The sequence below is a fragment of the Rhamphochromis longiceps genome, linkage group LG7 (assembly GCF_057381845.1).
Source record: "Rhamphochromis longiceps isolate RC_006_pf linkage group LG7, R_longiceps_female_GT1.1, whole genome shotgun sequence".
Lineage (NCBI taxonomy): Eukaryota > Metazoa > Chordata > Actinopteri > Cichliformes > Cichlidae > Rhamphochromis > Rhamphochromis longiceps.
In genome coordinates this window covers 59,295,903-59,320,971 of record NC_140563.1, presented here as the reverse complement: position 1 = coordinate 59,320,971, position 25,069 = coordinate 59,295,903, and the positions used below count along the sequence as shown (strand labels likewise).

The following is a 25,069-nucleotide window of genomic DNA, read 5'->3' as shown; positions in this document are numbered from 1 at the left end:
ACTGCAGGTTTTCCCAACCTTATAAACAGTACATTGCACATTTTCTTCTGTGATTGCAGCTATTCTATAACTCTCTGTGAATGGTACTCATGGCCATTGATCTATCGTCTATGATCAATGGTTGTTGATCAATGGTCATGAGAATTTCCATATTAATGATCAAGGAACTGACCTCACAGCCCAGTGTTTGTTTAGTGGGCTGGTTTCAGTTATTGTGCAATATACTGTTTATAAGGTTGGGGAAACCTGCAGTCAGCTGAAACTAAAGAGGTCACTTGCATGAGTGACGAAACGTTTCTCCCTTTGAATATACTATGTCCAGATGAACAGAATCAACCTTTTGGAATTGACTTATCTGGATGATTGAGCATGCATCAAGACAAATTGAATAAATATTTAAAAGTAAAGCCAGCTGTTTCAGTCTGTTCACAAATGCTTGATAGAATGCATGAATGGATAAGTCAGAAGAAAAGTGATGCCTGTCCTGACTTGCTTTGCTTTCCTGTGTTAGTTACAGATGCAGATGTCGCATGCGATTATACTTCATATCCAATCTACCCATTTGCCTTCAGGACCCACACACACCGCCTTGGTGAGAAAAACAAATAATTTTCTAACTTTTTCAGATCATTTTTTTTTTATCAGTATAAGTGTTAGTATGAATTAGTCTGTTTTTCACAGGTAAAGTGGTCAGTGGCTACAGAATCCGAGATGGGAAGTGGACCCTGATTGGGAGACAATCCCCTCAGCTACCACAGGTAGGTCATCAAATCAAAGGCCCATTTTTGGGAACCACACAGTACTGTGCTTGAGCAAACTCTCATTTCTTTATATACTGCTCAAAAATATGTTTCTAAATCATGGTTGGCTTGGGGATCAAATACATTAAATAAATTGAAGGAACACTTTTAAAGTATAGTATCAAGTCAATTAAACTTCTGGGATACTGATCCGGGCAGTTAAATATTAGAAAGGTTGTTAATCAATTTCAGCTGCTTGATGTTGGTGAAAAGAACAACAGGTACACAAAAGAGGGTCAAGAATGAGACAAGCCCCAAAACGGCAATGGTTTTCCAGGTTGAGGGCCCTGACATTTTTTCCATCCTCATCTTTCCTGACTGTATATATACTTTATATCCAGGTGATACTTAGACTTTAAAAAATGTTGGATAGATAGTCCAGTTCCTCTAGGATGGCCCGTTCATATGTGCCATTTGCAAAGGTTTGCTGTGTTTCTCAGCTTATTCTCAAGAGCATGAAGGAGAAAGGCAATTACTTTAGGAGAGCTGGGGAGTACAAGTTCCTTACCCAATTATAACTGGTATGTGTTCCTTTGTACAAGAAGGAACAGTATGAGCATTGCTAGATCCCTACAAAAAGATCTCCCACAGAGCATTGGTGTGAATGTCTATTACCGGAAAATCAAGCCATCCACATAATGTACTGTAAAAGAAAACATGATTCACCAGACTAGGCCACCTTTTTTCCATTGCTCTGTGTTATAGTTCTTATGCTTTACAATGCCCATTGTTTGTGCTTTAGAGGTGCACAGGGTTCAGCATGGGAACCCTGACTGGTCTGCACTGTGTATTCTGATACATTTCTATCAGAACCACACTTTTTTTGGCAGTTTCAGCCACATTCGCTCATCTGTTGGATCAATTCACACAGGCCAGTCTTTGCTCCCTATGTGCATCAGTGATGTACATGGAGTGACACATTTGGCTGCCCATGACCTTGTTGCTGGTCCTGTTGGGGCCGAGAGGGCCAGGCTGTGGGTGTGGACTCAAATGCAGACACAGAGGGAGGCAAAACAGGTGTGAACACAGTGCTTTATTTACAGTGCCTAGTGAACTTACAAAGCAGGAAACTATGAATGCTATGAACTGAGGGGCCAAACTATGAACATGAAACTCTGAGTGCTATGACTAGGTGCTAGATTTCACCGATGGATCCTGGGAATGGAAAAAGGGGCACCGGCTTGGATGGAGGTACGCAGTCACTATAATGAGAGGAGACAAGTAGTCAGTGGCAGTCTAGTGAATCACAGCTGAAGGAGTAGACTATGGTGGTTAGGGCTTATGCGTTGCAGGTTAAAGTGTCATGTGATGAGGGGGTGTCCAAGGGGTTCCGGGTGAGGAGTGTCCAGAGAGGATCCAGAATATACTTGGAGTGAGGGACTTGGCAGGGAGGCAGGCAGGTGTAGTCCGATGATGGAAAGGAAGCAACCAGATGACAGAACCAGCGTCCAGGCGGAGATGTGAGTAGTTTAGCTTGGGAAGTGCGACTGCCAGGTGGGTCCTATGACAAAGAAAACACGGTGAGGAGAAAAGCAGTAGTTAAGGGCTCTCACAAGGGCTTGGTGGCCTAGCACTAACGTGAGTTAGCAGAAGATCTAGCAGAGGTCTGTTGTGAATGCTGGTCTTATATGCTGGTGACTTGATTGGAACCAGGTGTGGAAGCTGATTGGAGTCTCTGCCTGAAGGTGGAGCCCAGCGGAGTGGAAAAACCCCGTACTCACCCGGACCATGACAGGTCCACCAGTTATCTTTCCTTGGACCACTTCTGATAGATACTGACCACTGCAGAATACACCACAAGAACTGCAGTTTTGGAGCTGCTCTGATCCAATCATGTGCGCATCACAGTTTGGCCCTAGTCAAAATCTTTCAAATCCTTAAGCTCAGCCATTTTTCCTGCTTCTAACACATTAAGATTAAGGACAAAATGTTCACTCATTAACAGAAGCTATGAGCCCCCGCATCCTCAGGACCTTCTATCACTGTGCCATTGAGAGCATCCTCACTGGATGCATCACCACCTGGTATGGCAACAGCACCGCCTACAACTGCAAAGCTCTCCAGCGAGTAGTGCGGTGCTCTGAACGGATAATTGGAGGTGAGCTTCCCTCCCTCCAAGACATCTACAGGAAGCGGTGCCTGAGGAAAGTGGGGAGGATCATCAAGGACTCCAGTCACCCCAGCCATAAACTGTTCAGACTGCTTCCATCAGGAAGGAGGTTCTGCAGCATCCGGTCCCGTACCAGCAGACTGAGAGACAGCTTTTTCCATCAGGCCATCAGACTGCTGAACACGTCATAGACACCTCAGCTTCACTACTGGAACTTCAACACACACTGTATATAAATGCCACTTGTTTTGCACATATTCAACTCTGTATATTTTATATATTTTATTATTATTATTATTATTATTTTATTATTATTTTTTTTACTATTTAATTTGTAAAAATCTTTATACACACACACACACACACACACACACACACACACACACACGCACACGTAGGAAAATATTTAGTATACACATCCAGAAATGCATACACTATTATATATTGTACATATATTTATTAGTTTCAGGTTGGCCATTCTTGTATTTTGCTCGTTTGTGTTGTTGTGTTTGCACATCTCTGTTGCTTGTGGGGCTCGCACACAAGAATTTCACTCGCATGTGCTGTGCCAGTGTGCCTGCACATGTGATGTGACAATAAAAGTGATTTGATTTGATTTGATTTGATGAAGAGATTAATCTGTTACGTCAAGACACAACTCTAGCGTCTAGGCACTGTAAGTAGGTGCCTTTTTAGGCCTGAATAATGTATACAGCAATTTTAAATACCTTAACAAACAACTAAAAAATTGTCCTAGGTACAAAAACTGCAAGAAACCTAATGTAAAAGCAGGTCTTCTCTTTCTTTCTCTTTAATGCTTTCTCTCTTTCTTGCCCACGTTGTCTGTTTCTTTTCAAGTACAGTTTAGTTTTCTCTTTGCTCACCACTGACTGATTTTTTTCTCTTTAGGCTTTCTATCCTGCTAACAAGCAGGTGACTGTGAAATATGGTGATACCCTTGCTGCCAGATGTGTGTTCACTGGTGAGGGTAAAACCTCAAAAACTTACATTGGGTGAGTTCTTCAACCTAATGTAACCTTAGTGAAAAAGTATTAGACTTATATCCATTTACTGTTTTTCTCAATATGGTATGCACTGAAGGCATAAAGAAACCAAGCATTAAGCTTCCAAGCATTAAGATTTAAAAAAGCACTGTGCTAAAATTGTATTGATCTTAATTTAAAAAAATGTCTCGTACCAAAGTCTGCCCTGCCTTTCCACATAAGAATGTATCTAGAATGTGGGTTTTTTGTATGTGCCTGGCCCGTAAGGCCAGCTAGTATATGGTAAAATGGTAAATGGCCTGTATTTATATAGCGCTTTACTAGTCCCTAAGGACCCCAAAGCGCTTTACATAACCAGTCATCCACACACACACATTCACACACTGGTGATGGCAAGCTACATTGTAGCCAACAGCCACCCTGGGGCGCACTGACAGAGGCGAGGCTGCCGGACACTGGCGCCACCGGGCCCTCTGACCACCACCAGTAGGCAATGGGTGAAGTGTCTTGCCCAAGGACACAACGACCGAGACTGTCCGAGCCGGGGCTCGAACCGGCAGCCTTCTGATTACAAGGCGAACTCCCAACTCTTGAGCCACGATTGCCCAGTAATTGCACTTGCCTTATTGAAATGAATGAAGGCCCAGTAATGCTAATTTCTTAACATGGACTAAAGCTCTTAAGATGCAACCATCTTATTTCTTTCACATTTTAGTTTTGATTTCATCTGACATTTACAAATTGTAAGATGATTAAAAAAGGCTAGTTCTAAGTGCCCTGTACTGTCCTGCCTTTTGCGCAATGTTAGCTGGGATAGGCTCGTGCCGGCCTGTGACCCCGATAAGGATCTTGTATTTCTTGTGCTGGTAGTTGATATTAATAAATTGTGTCCAACTGTGACAGTTAGTCATTTAAAATAAATATGCTAGTCCTCAATTGTCAGTGATTATTGCTAATTTATAGAGGGATAGCTGCTGAAATATAGTACTCTATGTTGAGAAGTTTGTAGACAAGGTCTTAATGTTACACTTACAACATAAAACTATTTACACAAACATTATTTGCATATACTAACTAGGCGAGAAATCAATACCAGGTATCTATCTTTTTTTAATACAGCGGTACTTCTGATGATGAAATGTGCAACTTCTATATAATGTATTACATGGAAAGCAGACATGCTATCCCTTACATGAACTGCATGGAGATGGGTTCTGAAGAGCTGTTCCAACATATTCCCCCTGAGGCAAATGTACCCATTAATGTCAGTCCAAGCCATATGAATTCTGTGATGCATCTGGGACAATCCACAGGTACAGCGACATCAAATATTGTTCATACTAACCATCTCTAATCCAAATTGTTAACTTAGCATTTGTTGTTTTTTGTAGAATAAAATCTATGCTAATTTAAGATTTTTAGTCATTTTTCGCAATTCTTTCCATCTGTGGCCCATTGTCTTTTTAAAATTAATTATATAACTACCATATTTAGTTACCATATTTTGGTTTTTTTCTCTCATAAAGATGATCGTGACTACGCAGTTGTGCTGGATACAAATAAACTAGAAACTGTGGATCAGGGTAAGTTCTAACACTTTGCACTCTCTCTCTCTTTGTCTTGCTCTCTCGCTCTCTCCACACACACACACTCACACACACACACACAAATACTATAAGAATATGAAGCTTTTTGTATTATTGTAGGGTCTTTACCTTACTATATAAAGCACCTTGAGGCAACTATTGTTGTGATTTGTAGCTATATAAATAAAATTGAATTAAAAAATTTGAATTGAATTTAAGCTAAGGATAACAATGTAATAACAATGTAATGATGTTTAAATTGTAGTGTAGGCACTAGTTCCAGTGCAGTCTGCATTCAGGCAAGTGTACGTTTCTTACACCTTGAAAAAAGCATTACAAGCCCAATGCACAGTCACTTACATAAATTTGAAGTATGTAAATATGCATGTATCTTTTTTCTGTTGCCTACATTGTAGAGCAGCGGTCGCCAACCCCCGGGCCACAGACTGGTACCGGTCCGTGAGTCATTTGGTACCGGGCCGCAAGAGTAAGACTCGGGTGTGAAATGTATGGTTTTCAGTGTTTTTATTGGTTTTTAGCATTATTTTGTTATCGGGGTTTTTTTTTTCTTCGTTAACTCGGTTTTCCTGGGTCTTTTCACGTGTGTTATGAATAAATCTTCTTTTTTTCGGTATCGGTACTAGTTTTATTTTGTTGTATTTATCCGCGACACCTTAAAGGCCGGTCCGTGAAAATATTGTCGGGCATAAACTGGTCCATGGCGCAAAAAAGGTTGGGGACCGCTGTTGTAGAGGGTGACTTTGCCATTAAACACGAAAACAAGTACAGTCAGGGGTTAAAGTAGGATTTAGGTGGGGGAATCCTGAAATCAGTTGTAATGGCTCATTATGGGGGAAAAAAAATCACAACTCAGAATAATTTTTATTGAGAGCTCCAGTGGATTTTCTTAGTGTACAGGCTGTGATCAGCTGACCTGCTGCTCTTTGTAGATTTACACACCTGAATTCAACCAGATGTCAGCTGATGTTTTACAAGTTGTTGGCTACTAGGGTAGTACCACTGAATCATAAATAACTGCAACTGAAAATGATTCTGAAGCATGAATGAAACAAGTCATACCAACTAGATACTGGGAATCTGATGCAGCTAATTTGGTAATGCAAACATGTGCGCTTTTCTTTCTATGATTACACAAAGCTCTTAATTATCATTGACGGTTGAAACATAAATCCCAATTTAATTCTTGAGTGTCATAGCCCAGAATAATCACTGATTTGTATCCAGTCTGCAAATACAGTGCACTAGTTTTGTTATTGATATATTGTATGTGCACTTTACCACACTGTGTACATTTATTTATTATCATCAGATACCAGGTACCACCTTTTGACACTGTGTTGAGCATACCTTAACGTGTGTGTGTGTGTGTGTGTGTGTGTTTGTGTGTTTGTTATAGACTACCATTTTGAGCAAGTTTCAGCTTGGCCACAGAGTTCACTTCAGCTAGGACAGGTGTCAGGACTTGCTCTTGACTCAGATTCTAACTTGGTCATTTTTCACAGAGGTGACCACCACTGGGGAGCAGAGTAAGTTTATTTTACTTAAGTTATAACCATTCTTCTCTTAAACAGCTTTTTCAACCAAAAGAACACCAAAAAAACCCTCTCAGTATTGTTGTGTACTCTCAGTCTAATGTAATGCCTTCACCTTACTGGCAAAGAACACAGATCTCGTATTAGCGATTAAATTTTTATTAATTGTATAACAAAAAAATCCAAATAAGTTTTAGTCTTGATGGTTCAAAAAATTACTATTATAGTTAAGAAAAGCATTTAGTGTCTCCTCAGACCGCAACCTTTTTTAGTCTAATAGGATGCCAGTTACCAGTCATGTCTAAGAAATGAAGAATAGGAGGAAAGGAAGCTGAAAAAGTGATTTTTACCAGTAGATTGTAGGATGAAAGGATAAGTATGAGATAACACAAAAAAAGTGCATAATAGAAGTCAGCTCTAATCACTTTTTTGTATAATGTGATGTGGATGACAATTTACTTATTAAACAAAAATACTTTTTGTTGCATTTGACGTCTAGAAAAATCACCACACATTGTTTTTATAAAAATGCAAAAAGACATTCATGTTTTTTTTTCTTTGTTTGTTTTTTGTTTTCCAGCTCTTTTAACAATCAGGCAAGATACCAGCAGAGGTCCCTAGGACCAATTCAGCAGTCTGCCATTTTAGTTGTGGATCCATCCAAGGGCAGTATCTTGAAGGCTTCTGGCAGAAACATGTAAGTGATACAGAGCTTTTGTGTTTTTTTGTTATTGTTTTTTTGTGTGTGAATTAGAGTGCCGACAACCAGGCATCTCAAACACAGTCATAATTGTCTTATAATGAAGCATTTCTCTGATGTTGCAGGTTTTTTTTGCCTCATGGAATAACAGCAGACAAAGAGAATAATTACTGGGTGACTGATGTGGCTCTTCATCAGGTAAGCTGCTGTTTTTGTAAGGTGCATTCTCAATGAGTGTGTATAGATTGCACTTCATATTTGCCAATAAATTAAAAGATGGAGACATTTTGAAATTGTATATTACCTATAAGAATAAGGTTTGAGGATTACGTATTTAAAGCGGATGTTGTATCAATTAACTTAGTTTAAATGACCACAAATGCAAAAGGGAAAGTTTAAGATGCTTCACTTTGTATACTCATCAGGTGTTAAAAGTTAGCAGTGATGGCAAAGACAAAACCTTGATGGCATTAGGAGAGGCCTTTATACCAGGGAGTGACAACAACCATTTCTGCCAGCCCACTGATGTGGCAGTTGACACTGAAAGTGGGAACATCTTTGTCTCTGATGGTTACTGTAATGCCAGGATAATTAAGTTCTCTGCTGATGGCAAATACCTGTCTGAGTGGGGTGCAGGTATCTCACCAGCCACACACACACACACACACACACACACACTCTGCAAAGCTTGGATATTAGCCTATTTGCTACAATGCTTAAACCATACAAGTAGTAAGAAGTATTAGACACTAAGGTGACATCTCATAAAATATAATTTCTTTATTATTCTGCCACACAAGTTTTTGTGGAGATTTTAATTAGTTATACTTGTGTTAGCTGTGGAGTATACATGTATCAATTTCAAATGCAAAGCTGTATTTGCAAACATTGCTGTTTCTTGATTTATGAAACTAACATAAATAGATCCAGAAGGTTAAGAGATTACTGCTACCATAGTGTCTCCAGACACAATTTACATTATTTTAACCTTGTCTTATTTTTTGGACTATAGGCTCATCAGACAGGAGAAGGCGAATACCTTTTCATATTCCCCACAGCCTGGTGTTACTTCCTGATAAAAAGGAAATTTGTGTGGCAGATAGAGAGAATGGACGCATCCAGTGCTTTATAGCAGAAACTGGAGAGTTTGTCAAGGAAATTAAAAAAGATGAATTTGGAGGGGAAGTGTTTGCTATCTCCTACAGCCCTACTGGGGGTAAGTTTACTGAATACTCAGTAGAAGTCAGTAGTCGTATTGTTTCCTCTTAAGCTTGTTTTCTTGCTGCTTACTGCAATAAGCTATTGTAAAATATATTTTTGTGCATACCTTCTGCAGTTTTTTTTTTTACTTTTCAGTCTAAGTGGTGTCCTCAATATTATTATTTTTTTTTTAATGTTAATCAATGTTCATCCTTTGTTGTGTTAGGTCACAATGACATCCTCTAGCAAAAACATGTAGATCCGGTGTTTACAAGCTTTATGCGTACTCGGAACTAATATCCAAGATGCATTCATTTTAAGAGTTCTTTTTATTTATTTTATTACTCAACAACTCTCTTCCTGCTTTACATGTATACATGCTTAACAATTTGTGTGTGTGTGTGTGTGTGTGTGTGTGTGTGTGTCTTTCTTCTATGTGAAGATGGCTTGATTTTTGCAGTAAATGGGGAATCGCTATCTCGTCCAGTTCCAATTAGAGGTTTTGTTATAGATTATTCAACCAAGGATATTTTGGACACCTTTAGCCCTAACAAAAAGGTAAAAACACTTTTTAATACAATCAAAGGTTCTTTCCCCCCCAAAATGTTCTAATAACAGGTCTATTGAAATCAAAAGCCTGCCTGCGTCTGCTATTTTAAGATCTCTGTGGAAGTACTTCTATTTCTATGTCCCCTTGTACCTGTGCCTCTGGTTCTTCTCTCCCAAGTATTCCTTCAACTTGATTTATGTTTTTGTGGGAAGTGTAGGCAGTTGCTGGAAGGCAATTATGGTGAATGGTCAAAGTGATTAGGGAACATTGTCTAAAAATATTTTAGTGCATTTTGAGCTATCAAGACATCATGCTACAGATCTGACATCAAGAAGGCCGCTGCAAAAAGGAGTGAAACATATTTTCCATGTCGCTGTGTGACATGAAGGAAGGACCCTTCATGTAGCCAATTGGTGAGTAATTTCAAGCTAGAAGATGAGAGTAACACAAGCACTTTATCTCCTGGTGAAAACGTTAGCCCTTAGGTTGTACAGGCGCTGCTGAAATTCCTAGACATGGAGCAAATTCTCCCATCATAACCTCCCCAGATTGTGTAGCTTTGCTCTCAGGTCCAGGACGTATTGAATTTCTTATTTTTCGCTGGGCTTGGACCTTCCTCCCAGTTTTCCTTAATCAAGTCCAACTTTAAAATTTTATTCAGCCGCTCCACCAACCTGTCAGTCTGAAGGTGGTAGGCACTGGTCCAAACAGATTTAATGCCCAGTAATTCCTACAGCTCCTTTAGTGTGCAAGACATGTGCCCTGTGTGCCCTGTTCAGTCAAGATCTCTTTCGGGATACCAACTCAGGAGATTACCTGAAAGAGCAACTGCACGGCCTCAGGACATCGTGTTGCATAATCCATCAGAACTAATACAAAGCCGCATGCACTCCAGTGAAATGGCCCAATGAGGTCCATGCAAGTGCACTTGAACATGACCTCCATCAATAGTAACGAGAGCAAAGGGGGTTTTGGAATGGCGGGATTTTTAACTATCTGACGCTCCAGGCAGGATGCACACCACCGGCACAAATTCACCTGGATGCCTGGCCAATAAAATCAGGCCATTATTCGCCCCCAAGTTTTGTTATTACCCATATGCGAGTGTCACGACTTACTCGATAAATTATTTAATACAAAGCATGTGTCTACATGGCTTCAGGGCGCACAAAGTTACCATCAATTTCAATCCCTTGGTCAAAAGCTCAGGTGTAGGGTGTCGTCACAAGCCTGCTCTAGTGGAAATCTTCCGTGGGGTGAATCATCCTACTCTTCCCCGGAGTTGGTTTCGGAATAATTACGCACACCCCACTTTGCAGTTATTTATGTGTAAAAAATGTTTGGAATCATGTATGATTTTCGTTCCACTTCTCACATGTACACCACTTTGTGTTGGTCTTTCATGTGGAATTCCATTAAAATTTATTCGCGTTTGTGGCTGTAATGTGACAAAATGTGGAAAAGTTCAAGGGGGCCGAATACTTTTGCAAGCCACTGTAAATACACAGAAGGCTAATGAGAAAAGTGAGAACACACGGGGGACACAGCTGACAAGAATTAACATGACACCACAGGGCAAGTAAAACTAGACACACCAAACATGAAAATGTAAGGTGACAGGGGATTTCTTTAAATCACCCTGTAATTCTTCAGCTAAAACACCTGAGTTAGAAAACACAAAGACTGCACTCGTCTTTACACGCGTGGGCAGTCACTTCTGAGATCTGCGGCTGGCCACTGCCTGCATTCTTTATTTATAGGTCTTATATCTGTGTGTGTGTGTGTGTGTGTGTGTGTGTGTGTGTGTGTGTGTGTGTGTGTGTGTAAAAATAACGTCACTCAGAATCAACAGAATCAGCACATGCACACTTAAGATTATAGCTTCGGGTTATTTCCCTTTTCTACATCTGTTCTCTAAAAACGGGAAGTGGTTTTAGTAGCTGAATAAGTTCATCACAAAGTTATTAGGTGAAAAGTCACATAGACATGTAGATTGCTTAAAAAACAGAAAAACACATTTCATGAAGCTGATCAAATTATATAAAAACAAAAATCTCTTGACATAAGGCCTGCATGACAAAACAGGAAACTGAGGAACATGACACGGGAGTGAAGGAGAGGCAGACGAGAGGAAGCAAAGGAACACGAAAGAGCACGAGGGAGTGTGAGAGGAGACGAGAGAAACATGACAGACTGGGGAAACATTGATAAACATCACAAGCAGGGGGACGATAGAATGAAACATGAGAAGGGAAGGGAAACCAGACACAAGAACTCAGACAAAATATACAAAGACTGACACACAGAGAGAGACATAAAGGGCAAAGACAAAAGAGGCAATCTATAATCAAAAAGCTAAACAAAACCACGTAGACACTACAGAATAAACTCAAGAGTAATAAAGTGGAGCTAAACATAAATAACAATACAAAATCAAAACACAAGAAAACTTAAAACACTGGGTCAAATGACCTAGGACCAGGACAGTGCAGACACTACACTGTCATGGTCGCATTGTCACATAATGGCCCAACAGGTTATTAAACCCGGGCCAGTTCCCGGAATCAGGAAATGCAATAAGTGCGAACCAACTGCAGCTTTCACTCTATGCATTTTGCCCTTAAATTTAATAAGCAATGGCACTGTAGGATACTACAGTGAACATCCCCGTGAACACACCTAACCTTGAACCACTCTGCCTCCAACAATGCCCCGGGCCACAATATCATTGAAAGAGTGAACAAGAGTCAGTTTGTTGAAGAAAACCTGGAAATGAGCAGATTCAGTTCAGCTTCTATTACCATGATAAGAGTTTAAGTTAATGCTTTTCCTGCAATAGAAAACTCTTGAGTTTCCGTCATCCCAGTGTTAACAAAATTTTAGCTAAATCTGTTTGCAGTTGTCCAAAGTATTGCGTACATTCTGAACCACACAGTAATGTGTGTGGTTCACACATTACTGTGTGGACCACACAATAATGTGACCCACCTTAAACTACTAAGAAGTTTAATGGTGGGTCATTATGTTGTCTAGAATTTAAGTGACTTGTATTTCTCTTTCAATTGCAGGAGTTCAAAATGCCTCACGATATAGCTGAAACTAGGGATGGCAGTGTTTTTGTTGGGGATGCCAGCAGCAAATCCGTCTACAAGTTTACAACAGAGAGTAAGTTTATCTTCATCAAAATAATGCTGCCAACTTTTAATTGTTCTAGCAAAATCTATCATACAGTATGTTTGGGTATTAAGTCCAATTTTGATTGATTAATTTATTTTGGACTTATAAGACTTGAATTATGGTTGCTTCTTTGTTGGCTTTGCAGATGAACAGTAGTACTAGGTTGTATACATCAATTATTTTTTTTGTTTTAATTATTGCCTTTTATTTTCAAGAGTTGCATCATTCTGTCAAGAAAGCTGGAATTGAAGTTCAAGAACTTGAAGGTCAGTAATTGGATACCTGGAGGCAGCAGGTACATAATCTTTGAATCCATAAGGGGCAGGCAGCTATTCATAACAGTGAGTCACAGACATTTAAGATGTGACTTCTAGTGATGCCTGATGGAATAAATAGTGATTTGAAAAGAAAAAGGTTTCAAATTAAAAGTTTCCTAACTTTGAGGCAACCACTTAAATTGCGACCTAATGAGATCAAAGGAAAATGTTGACTGACACTTTTGGCATAGGAAACTGGAATGTGTACTAGCAACCAATGCAAGCAATGTGCAACGAGTGAATCATATCACTCGCTCACATATCACAATCATAGTGTATAGATGGCACTTAAGGGGGGTGGCTGTAAGCTCAGGTGGTTGAGCAGGTCACCGACTAACCTGAAGGTTGGTGGTTCAATCCTAGTCTGCTCCAGTCTGCATGCCAAATATCCTTTGGCAAGATATTAACCCCAGGTTGCTCTCTCTTTGAGTGGAGCTCAGAGTAGAAAAGCACTATATACGAACCAATCCATCTGCATTGCCTTAGCGCAAAGCATAATGTCTTCTAAGGTATATAATCTCATTTATTCATCCATCCATCCATCCATTCGCTTCCACTTATCCTTTTTAGGGTCGCGGGGGGCGCTGGAGCCTATCCCAGCTGTCATAGGGCGAGAGGCGGGGTACACCGCGGACAGGTCGCCAGTCTGTCGCAGGGCTAACACACAGAAACAGACAACCATTCACGCTCCCCATACAAACACGGGGAGAAAATGCAAATTCCACACAGAAAGAGTTGAACTCAGGACCTTCTTGCTGTGCAGCAACAGTGCTAACCACCGTGCCACCATGCTGCCTATAATCGCATTCAGAATACAAAATTCATTGCCTATATGGGATATTTTTGAATATTAATGTCAGATTAAGGTCACCATGTACCATTGCTACAACCTTTGAAGAATTCCACAGCATGACATGACTGCTTTTGGACATTCTGAAACAGTGTTAAGGTGATATCCATCACACTTACAAGAAAGGAAGTTTAAGAATTCCAAATAGTGAAATTGTCAGGGAAGGCTACAAGGCAATCACAGAAAAACTGTGAAATCGCTTTCCTTCACCTATGTCTTGCGTTTTCCATTAACTAGGATGCCCCTCTTTCTTTCAACAGCTATATACCATTTTTTAGACCTGAAATATTTATATATATGGCAAGGATTTTTTTAAGGAATCAAGGAATTTTTCAATCCAGTTCAATTCTATTTATATTACACCAGAATGGTATTTGTGGCTTTTATTGTTTTATTTCTTTAAAAAGGACTGTGCAGTTTAACATAGTCCAAGTACAAAACATGAAACTGATGTAACACACATAAGTTTATAGCTATTGCTATCCTAGTAAAAACCATTGTCCCTTGTTGGTCTTACAATCACAATACATACATTTTACAATAAAACATATATTTTCATAAAACCAAAATACATCATAAATACAACTACAATTAATAGACAATAAATGAAAAAACAACAAAAGCAATAACAAAAATCATTACGTAGTTGGAAGCAGTGTTGGGCAAGTTACTTTGAAAAAGTAATTAATTATAGTTACTACTTCTTCAAAAAAGTAACTGAGTTAGTAACTTAGTTACAATATTCTAAAAGTAATTAATTACTTGAAAAGTAGCTATTGTGTTACTTTAAAAAAAACGTTTAACCCTCTGGGTCCAGGGTATAATTGGCCATTTTGAACTACTTTTGGTTTTCCCTCCACATTTTACCTTTAAAAACTATTTACTTTGCCTAGTTTGGTATCATCCTTGTCAGCACAACCTCACATGTCTGAATTTACAGTTATGTTTTCATTTTGACATACTGTATTAACACAATTGATCTAAAATCAGACAAAAAACATAAAATCAGAGTAGAAAAGGTTATATTTTTATAAAGGTTATACTCTAACAACCACGAACATGTTTAATGAATCATATTTCATAACCTTAAATGCAAGTATAAATTGTCAATTTTAAAATCCTATGCACAAGTGTTGCAAACAACAAAGTTATCCATTATTGCATCCATTTACCTTTTACCTTGATTTTTTTAAATAACCATTTCAAACTATTTACAGAACAATCAGCTGTTCTGCATTCAATAAGATGCCACACAAATTATTTGTGCCACTCCCAAAAAAATAATTTCTGTCCACTATAATAAAGAAGACATCGCAGGTGCAGGTTTGACAGCAGCAGGTGTATCACTCCTTTTTCTACCTGGAGACAGCACTCGCCTCATTGTTCTGACACACGACACAAAACTATCCACAACACAACACAAAACTATCCACAACACAACACAAAACTATCCACAACACAACACAAAACTATCCACAACACTACACAAAACTATCCACAACACTACACACTAACTACGCAAGACAACACATTAACTACACACTCCAAACATGCTAAACATCACAAGCAGAGAGTGCTTGCTAGCACTGTCCTTAGACAGTAAACGTGACGAAACTATTGAGGAAAAAACGCCGCGTATATATTGTTTATCATGACTCGTGGCCTATCAACACAATTTAAAAACTGGTATATATCATCTTCTTGCTTTGTCTTTAAGTGGTCATGTGATTGGCTTACCACGACTACTTTATTCTTCCTCAGTCAAACAAGAGCACTTATGCGATTGTTTTGCCCCCTGAGTTCCAGGTGTTGTGCTAGACAGTGATCGTGATTATCATCCGCGGGAGCGCGCGCAGATGGTTAAAGCTGTAGCGTCCAGATTACTTGCATAGTCAGCTACTTCCGTGCAGCTGATATAAGATGCGGTAAGCTGAACACAGCTTCAACCGTCTGTTTGTTGAAAAATAGTAACAGACTGCATTTTCTTGTTAGTAACTGTGACGGCGTTGTAACGATAGGAATAGTAATTAGTTAGATTACTCGTTACGCCGTTACTTGTAACACCGTTATTCCCATCACTGGTTGGAAGTGTGTTCAACAGATGGCAAGCCTCTATTGAAAATGCTGAAAGAACAAATTTAGATCTGCAATATGATATCTTGCAGTTGCTGTTCACCATGCTCCTAGTAATACAATTACTATATCTTGTCTTTGTGTGTATCTATTAAGACACTCTGGGGCCAGCCTATTTATACATTAACCCTTTAAAGCCGGTCGGAGCGGACATGCTCCATTTTGCGTAACTATTTTTAAATCCCGGTAGCACTGCAACCACGTGAGCTAGCGCAATTTTTTTTTTTTTGCATATGAAACCGGATGAGCTGTACTTACATCTTATGCCATCAGCTTGGCCTAGGTCACAGTTTCCTTCCACATATAGCTTTGCAAAAATTGCATAAAAAATCAAGCTTAAACGTGCTGCTGTTGTTTAGCGCGACATCCGCTGGTTTCCTCTTTCTAGCGCAAAGTAGGAGATAAACAAACAAGAGAGAAAAGCCGATCAGCTGATCATTGGTCAGTTTCGTGACTGAAGTAGAAACGGGAGAGGGAGGGGAGAGAATGAGAGGAGAAGAGGCAGCTGTGCAGCTCCAGCTTTGTGTCTTTTTTATTGTAGCTAAAGTACGGGACAAACCGTGCTCCTTTTCACCTCAAAACGAAACGCGTAATATTTTCTCTGAATACGAGACGATTCTGTTTTTTACGGTACAATTGGCAACTCTAATAATTAACCTTATGAACAAAATGAGCTGTATAGAAACTCCGGCATGCTAGCTAGTACGCCGTACGGAAAAAGTCAGCATAACGAAAATAAACTCCACCTAAACTTGGTTTATATCTGACCCAGAGAGACTGCAGGTCATAACTTCTTACCTGAAGTTCAGTTCACACTCGGCCCCGCGGCCGCCTCAGGTCTCTGCTCCTCCTGCGTCCCCTTTCCCTCATCCACCTGCTGGCCTCCACCACTTGCTAATGTTACTGAATCTGTGGAAGCTCCGCATAGCCACCACACAAAGTAATGAACAATGACCCTATCTAAATCCCAGTAACGACTAACGCGTTCCTGATTTTAGTATAATAACTAGTTACCGTGCTCGTTACCACAATAATGATGAAGTTAATAACGTGTTAGTCCCAGCACTGCTTTTGGACAACTGGCAGGCAAAGCATTTTGATAGGGGATTTCTTTAAATCACCCTGTAATTCTTCAGCTTAGACACCTGAGTTAGAAAACACAAACACTGCAGTCGTTTTTACACGCGTGGGCAGCAACGAACGCACCCTGCGAATTGCGCGCCGCAACTGCCTGCGTACTTTATTTTATACATGTCTGTGTGTGTGTGTGTGTGTGTGTGTGTGTGTGTGTGTGTGTGTGTGTGTGTGTGCGTGTGTGTGTGTGTGTATGTGTGTGTAAAAATAACAACATCACTCAGAATCAACAGAATCAGCGCATACACACTTAAGATTATAGCTTCACTTCTGAAAAAGCACGCTCTGCAAACCTGCAGTTTCCTGTCAGGTCTTTGCACAGACTCAAAGCAACGGGTTATTTCCCTTTTCTACATCTGTTCTCTAAAAACAGGAAGTGGTTCGGTAGCTGGATAAGTTCATCATAGGTGAAAAGTCACATAGACATTTAGATTGCTTAGTAAACAAGAAAAACACATTTCATGAAGCTGATCAAATTATGTAAAAACAAAAATCTCTTGACATTCCCACCTGTTGAACAGAGAATGAAATGTACTAGTCATCAGTAAGTAACTACTTGTCTTTCACATTTACAGTTATTACATCATTAGTTGCACTTCATCTTCATATTACAAATAGGAAAAGAAAGACTTCATGATCTTCATCGGTTCGGGTACATCTGCATATGCTGTGAGTAATAAACTTATCATCTATGGGATTACAGCCTTTAAACAAGGTATAATACAAGTAAAGAAAAGCAAAACAAAATAAAACAAATAAAATAAAACGAAATGAAATGAAATAAAATAAAATAAAATCAGGAAAAGTCCAACGCCGATCAACAGTCTCTATGGCATCTGAAGCCATGTTTAAAGAATGTACATTATCTGGTATGAAGGTCCAGCACACGGTGTTGAATAAGACGCACAATTCCCTTTTCTCAGCCAGGATCATGTCCAGTGCTACTCGATGTTGCATTACAGCAATTCTGAGAGCGTTCCTTCCTGGATGAGGATGTTGATGTTGATGTGCAGTTTACACAAGTCATTCTGAAGGTGTGATCAGAGATCAGAATTAGTGCACATGTTCCAGCGTGTTTCCCATATATGGTTAGGTATTTTGATGTGCTCTTTATGTGTGAGCACACGTAGCAGTCTTTCTCTGTGGTCCTGTTAAGCACGTATCTGTATCAGGCAATTTTCATCCACGGATAGATTTAGTCTTGTATCATGTCCATTAGATGGAAGTTGTCGTGTGTCCATCTCTTATCTCGGCTTGTGTATGGGTTTCTGCCGTCTTCCAGGTAGGATAGTCTGATGAATAGAGCCGTTGCCAGTAGTAAGACGCCAGTCATCACCTAAACAAACTAAACAGCAATGGGCCAAGAACAGATCCTTGAGGAATACCCATTCTATTTTCCAACATGGATGACTTTCCTTTATCAACCCTCACTCTGCTCTCTTTTGAAGAAGATACGACTCAAACCAATCATCTGCTTGCTTTGAAAAAGCTAATTTATCAAATTTAATCATCTATTTTTATAAGATGATCCCAATTGCAATTTGCAAACTCCTGTTCAAGTTTTACAGTTTCAGACTTGGGATTAAATGTCTTTACATGGCCAGGGTTGTTTGTACTAAAATACTGCAGTTGTTTTTTAGTCAATTTCCTAACAGTTAAAATCATATAATGATCAGACAGACCAGTTAATAGATTATTGTATCCTACTGAGAAAACCCCAGCAATCAGATGACCCGCTTTGAGCAAGCACTTTGGCAATAGTGGAAAGGAAAAACTCCCTTTTTTTTAAAGAGGAGAGGCAGCCATCTGCGTGGTGGTGAGAGGAAGAATGAGGAGGAACAAAGAAAAACTGTGGAAGAAAGCCAGAGATTAATAATAACTAATATTCAATTCAATCATAGCACTGAATTGATGCTTTTGACCCTTATTACATGGAGTGCCAACTCTTAATGGTCACAATTGCAAAATGTATATAAATCACAAAAACAGCTTTACTTAATCATTTTATTCCTAACAGTAAGCACATTGTGAGTGAAGCAAATGAGTGAATAAGAAACACTCGTCATCGGAAGCCCCCAGCAGCCTAGACCTAGGAATCAAAGGTTTGCTTCAGCTGGCATCACAAAGGAAGTAACGTATCATAAGGTCGTCACAGTTGACTGGTGACACAATTGCTTGTGATAAAAATACCTTTGTTATTGGATTGATTCTTATATAGTGCTTTTCTACTCTCTCACATTTACCCAATTACACCCATTCTCACAAGCACTGTCTCCAAACTGAGTGCTGTCTAACCACATTCACACTCCGATGGATGCATCGGAGAGCAACTTGGGGTTAGTATCTTGCCCAAGGATATTTGGCATGCAGACTGGAGGAGCTTGGGATTGAACCACCAACCTTCTGATCAGTAGGTGACCTGCTCTACCTCCAGAGCTACAGCCACACACTTATCAGTTGTGGTTGCTGGGATCTTTGAGGCTTTACAGAACTGGTGTAAAAGGAACACTGATAACTAGAATATGTCTCTCACTATAGAAATGGACGCCGTTGTCCAAACTAAGGTAAAGCAAGACACCTCAAAGACCGCAGCCATCCAAGAGAAGCAAACTGTGGTCCAAAAAACTCAACCACAGTTAGAGGCAGACAAAGAGAGGAAGAGTCCAGCTAAGCTTAACAAAGGAGAGCGTGTACTCCCAGTCATCATCACCACCCTGCTGCTCATTCCTCTGGTTGTTGTGATCTCCATAGGAGTCTTCATTTCCTGGAGGAAAAAAAGTATGTATGAAAACACCCATGGGAGTCTGTGCAGAAAATCCATTCGTTTTTAATATTGAACAACAAATGAGATAGAAATTAGGCCATTTTAACTACTGTTGACTGCATTGTCTTCTTGCTATAGTCAGTGCACATTGTTCTGCTCTGTTTCCTCTCTTGTCTTTGGTTATCTTAACAGTCAATGAACATTAAAGGTAATACTGTTGAACATTTGCAGATCAACATGAGGTCAAATCTGAACCCAGCTCGGTGAGAGGCATTTTGGGAAAAATAAGGGGTATGTTGTTTACATTACATTAAATATTTAATAAATACCAGACTTCGTTTTTTTTTTAATATAAGGTTTAAGATACTTCATGTATTTTTTTCATTTGTCAGATATACTAACTACCGAATATATTCAGCTGGATTTCCAGTAGTATGCTCATACTGTAAAGTTCAGCTGTCACAAAAAAACAATAGTTTTGCAGTACCGACAGGCTATGAGAGAAGATCATTTATTGACTTTGTTTTAGCTAAGACCCATTTACTTGTAACCAACACAAATTTAGGTTATCACTCTTCCTTCTTTCTTCTCTTTTGTCTTCTTTAAAAAAAATGTTTTGATACTAAACCATTATTAAGGAAAAATATTGTAAAATGTCAGTCATATGTACAAACTTTTAACATTTAACCCCCTTCTGCCCCTTCCTTTACCACATTATGTCTAAAGCAGTGTTCATTCATCTTCATTAGTGTCTGTTGAAGGCATGACCAGGCTAGAAAACATTTCAGAAAATGAAAATAGAGCCTCTCTTATGTCATCATCTTATTGACCATAGCTTTACACAGGGATGAATGAATATCCTCAATATAATGCACTGCCAGTGTGTAAACTGAAGCCATCATTCTAAGTTGAGAATTATTTCTCTTAACTCTGTAGATTTTTATCGTCATATTGACATCTTCATTTCCTCCTCTCTGGTATTTAACCTTTACTAGGTAAAGCAGTGGGCAGTCTGAATCTGGGAAACTTCTTTCCATCCCATAAGGGTTATAGTCGTCAGGGCTTTGACCAGCTGAGTACTGAAGGCAGTGACCAAGAGAGAAATGATGAGGACAGCAGTGACTCTGAAAATGAGGAATACTCTGCTCTGCCGCCGCCTCAGTCCTCCTCTTAGATGTTCTGGGGCCAACTGCAAACCTTCCACCAACCTTCTGCTAAAATCGCTGATGTAGTTATTCATCACATGTGTAACTGTTGTACCAGCTGCCAATGTGTGTGTGTGTGTTATTGTATGTAAAAATATTTTGATAAGTTATTTATTTAATTCAGCTATGGTATTCATACAGTCTTTTCTGGCATAATCTACTCATGTCACAGTGTCACTCATTTCATTTCCCCAAATCAAACCTGCTTTTACTGAGATTATTAACAATATTTTTGAAAAATCTGGAGTTGGTTTTGGCCTTAAAATAACAATGCAAATCTGTTAAAAGAATGAGATCGTTTCCCCATTAGCTGTTAAAGGCTGATGTTAGATTGCTGTCTGCCTTCAAAGTCAGTGTTTTTGTTTGGTTTTTTTTTTAACATGCATTCCCTTTGTTTTATTAACAAAGGATTCATCTTGATGGTGATTAATCAGCCTCCAACTGTCCTGCACCATAATGTAGCTCTCACTCTAGTCATTATGGACTTGGCTTCCTCGCCAGCTATATTCTTGCTGTTCATGGCGAAAAAATACTCTGATGAATTCTGTCATTTTTCTGTTTGTCAAGTTTTTAGCAAAAGTGGCATTTCATGTGATATTGTTTGATTTGAAGTGTGAAATAGAGAAATATTGTCAATTCATTTTTTTCAGTTTTATTTATACAGCACCAAATCACAACAACAGTTGATGAAATGTTTGTAATAATACGCAAGACCAGACAGAGACTACACAAGATGCATTTAAATATCACACTCACTTGAATAAAAATTGCTTGTGTGGTGAAACCCACTGCATATGAGATTTGATGAGAAAAAAATGTTTTAATCCTGTATTTGGGAAATTCTTTTTTTTTTTACAGCCACTGAAATGACTAACTATAATTATAATAATGTATGGTCAGACATATATAGTGTTATAGAGGGAGATGGCATATAAAAGATTTCCTATATCTGTTTTTGTAGCAGCAGAGCTAAATCTGTTTGTTAGAGTAGCTGGTGCAGTGATTGGTCAGGATTATCCATAATGGACAATGGTGACAACCTGAACCAATGCTTCAAATGTGTCCAGTTTGCAGCCAATCACACAGCCAGCCTCTCTAATCAGTTTATTCAATCTGTTGGTCACTATATTATGATTTGATAATATCACTTAATAAATTACTTGTTCATAAAAGATTGCTTTCTCTGGGAAAGTTTCCCAAATTTAAAACATCTGATCTTGTTTGCAGTTTCAGTTATTGTGTTATCTATATGGTAACCTACTTACTGCCACTTTTGCTGGTCATTGTGCTTGTTGCATTGAAAAGGAAATGTAGTGGACGGCGCAAACACTGTTATCGTCACCATGTTAGTGGTTGACATATGGTTACTTCTACCCTTAAACACAATGATTTTACACCGTTTCATTATCATTTCAATTTTTCACTTAATCTTAAGTTGGATCAGTTTTTTTTTTTTTTTTTACACATGATCCTGTGCCTCTTTGCATCTGTCTTGCCTTTTGTTTTAATCACGTGCCATAACAACACATACCATGGGATGAAAATTGCTGCCAGTAGAGCTTGTATCATAGTGATTTTATTTCCCTTCAGAAAATTTTATAGTGTATAAATTCATATATACCTGAATCTCTGTGCACTAATCATTCTTTAGAACAGGGGTAGGGAACGTTAGTCCTCGAGAGCCGGTGTCCTGCAGGTTTTAGATCTCACCCTGGGTCACGACACCGGACTCAAATGATTAGGTCATTACCAGGCCTATGGAGAACTTCAAGAAATGTTGAGGAGGTAATTTAGCTATTTAAGTCAGCTGTGTTGGATCAAGGACATCTAAAACCTGCAGGCCTCTCGAGGCCTGGAGTTCCCTACCCCTGCTTTAGAAGAACCACTTCTCAAGTTTCAATAACGCTAAACCCAGCTTATAAATATATATATACACAAAATATATATGGTTTTGTTTTGTCTTGTTCTACCCAGCAGCCTAAACCAACTGGGTGTTCTGACTTAATCAATAAAAGCATTTATATGTAAAAATCAATAAAGACATATTCAGTCTGATGGCAGCAGTGCGGAACAAGTGAAGTCCAAATTAATGTGTATTAATTAAGGAAAATTCACTGAACACACTTCATGCACTAACTGGAAGCTCAAAGATAGTGGAGGAAGACTTCTGTTTATTCAAAATATTCAAGTTTGTTCAGGATTCTGAGGTTTAGTTACAGTTACTCTTTTTTCCTTTTTTATGTAGTCTGCACCACTTCTTTTTGTATTTATCCTCAGTATATCATAATGTTTGATTTCCTAACACGGTGCCATGTTTTACATGTGAATGCTGTAATATTAGTTGTGACACACTGGTTCTGCTGCAAGAGTACTATTTTCAGTAACTGTTATTTGTGTAATAAAGTGTTTGCAAAGCATTGTGGAAATCATGGTTGTTGTAGGATCAGAACACTTGTCATGTGGTTCAAACTGATACAAGAGATACTGAGATGCAAACTGAATGACTACTGCGTTTGCACAATTAGTGACTACATTTGGAAAACCTTTAGGATATGACAAATAATTTTTTTTAAAAAGTGAACAGGAAAATGTTTAACACTGAATTACATCACTATGGGGATTTTTTTTGTTTTGTTTTGAGTTTGTGATAGGTCAGGAGTATTTAACAGACCTACAGAGTCAGGCTTTTGTATTGCTGATGGTTGAAATAATGACACCACATAGTTAAAAGTCTGATGTTCAGGGACTGTAGTTCTCTACACAGTTTAGGCAGTTTCCACCTGTTTTTATTTAAATTTAAATTGTCAAAATCACCATACGCATTGGTTTTACCTATCCTGACCTTTCTTTCTTATTATGTATTTTGTTGTTTGAACTACCTAATGAGTAGTTTTCTCTTTTGGTTTGCTGTGATATTCAGTTCAGTTTAATTTGATTTATAATGTGCCAAATCATGCCAACAGTCACCTCAATGGGCTTTATAATGTAAGGTAAACAGCTTGCAATGGTAGAGAGAAAACTCCAACAAACAAACTATGCTTTTTGACCAAGCAGTTGTTGACAGTGGAAAGAAAAGTTCCTTTCTAACCTTGGGCAGAACCAGGCTGAGGGAGAGGCAGGAATATACAGTAGAGAGATACTCCCATACAGCTTATGACAAAATTTGATTCAATTTGATTGATGACCCTAATCATGACCTTTTGACCTCCCCCCTCCCCCCCGGAAGTGTGTAATTTGATCCCCTAAGCGTGACGAATTGCATCCGGAGAAGGGAGGGGGGAAACCCCCGGTGCATCCGGAGAAGGGAGGGGGAAACCCCCGGAAGCGCGCCACCTGTTGCGCCACCTGTTGTTGGAAAAAAAAGAAAAAAGTTTTTAGAGGGAGGGAGGGTCTGCGGCAGGGGAGGGGAATAAAAGCAGAGAGGAGGCCGTCACAATTTCTAGGCACAGACGCAAGATGGATCCTTTCATTCTGCAGCCCAGCAGCATTCCTGTGTACTTGGACGGCGAAGAGATCTGCTCTCCCGAGGCCGCTAGCATGGGAGGCAGCAGCAGTGAGTGGTCCTCGTCGATTATCAGCGACACCCCCGTATACAGTAACAGATCCGAAGCAACCGCCGCTCCGCGGAAAGAAGGCTTTGAGTATGACATATTCAAATACAGCATATTTACTATGGAAGGCCTCGATCCAGACCTTGCGACCCTACCGGAAATACTCCGGAAGTGTCTAGTCATTTTCAGACCTGATGCGTCATGTTCCTTAAGCATGAGGGGAGGGGTATGGTTGCTGAAGCATAGGGGTGATGCAGCAGCAGTTGACTCTGTGCTGTATAGAGAGACAGAGCGGCAGTTAGTTTTCCACAAACTCATAGTTTGAATTCTGTTTCAATATTATGACAATTTTCTCTGTATTTTATTTATTTATTTATTTTACAATAGCAGATGTAATTTTACTTTCTTAAGCTGCACCGGCGCTTGTAATGGGAA

The 25,069-nt window shown here is 39.3% G+C and overlaps 1 protein-coding gene across 4 annotated transcripts in view; it reads left to right on the top strand.

Annotated features, from left to right (window-relative positions):
* The window catches only part of pam (peptidylglycine alpha-amidating monooxygenase), a 56,140-nt gene extending 32,617 nt beyond the window's left edge, over positions 1-23,523 (top strand). For all 4 annotated transcript variants that reach the window (XM_085414579.1, XM_085414577.1, XM_085414580.1 and 1 more), the window contains exons 10-25: positions 512-592; positions 682-758; positions 3,820-3,923; positions 5,034-5,227; positions 5,441-5,497; positions 6,918-7,047; positions 7,634-7,750; positions 7,879-7,951; positions 8,179-8,389; positions 8,766-8,969; positions 9,396-9,511; positions 12,572-12,668; positions 12,896-12,946; positions 19,653-19,892; positions 20,110-20,169; positions 20,874-23,523. In XM_085414579.1, coding sequence (XP_085270705.1) covers positions 512-592; positions 682-758; positions 3,820-3,923; positions 5,034-5,227; positions 5,441-5,497; positions 6,918-7,047; positions 7,634-7,750; positions 7,879-7,951; positions 8,179-8,389; positions 8,766-8,969; positions 9,396-9,511; positions 12,572-12,668; positions 12,896-12,946; positions 19,653-19,892; positions 20,110-20,169; positions 20,874-21,052 — 1,991 coding nt within the window. In that variant the 3' untranslated portion in view covers positions 21,053-23,523. The remainder of the gene's footprint in view (positions 1-511; positions 593-681; positions 759-3,819; positions 3,924-5,033; positions 5,228-5,440; positions 5,498-6,917; positions 7,048-7,633; positions 7,751-7,878; positions 7,952-8,178; positions 8,390-8,765; positions 8,970-9,395; positions 9,512-12,571; positions 12,669-12,895; positions 12,947-19,652; positions 19,893-20,109; positions 20,170-20,873) is intronic.
* The last annotated feature ends 1,546 nt before the right edge of the window (positions 23,524-25,069 follow it).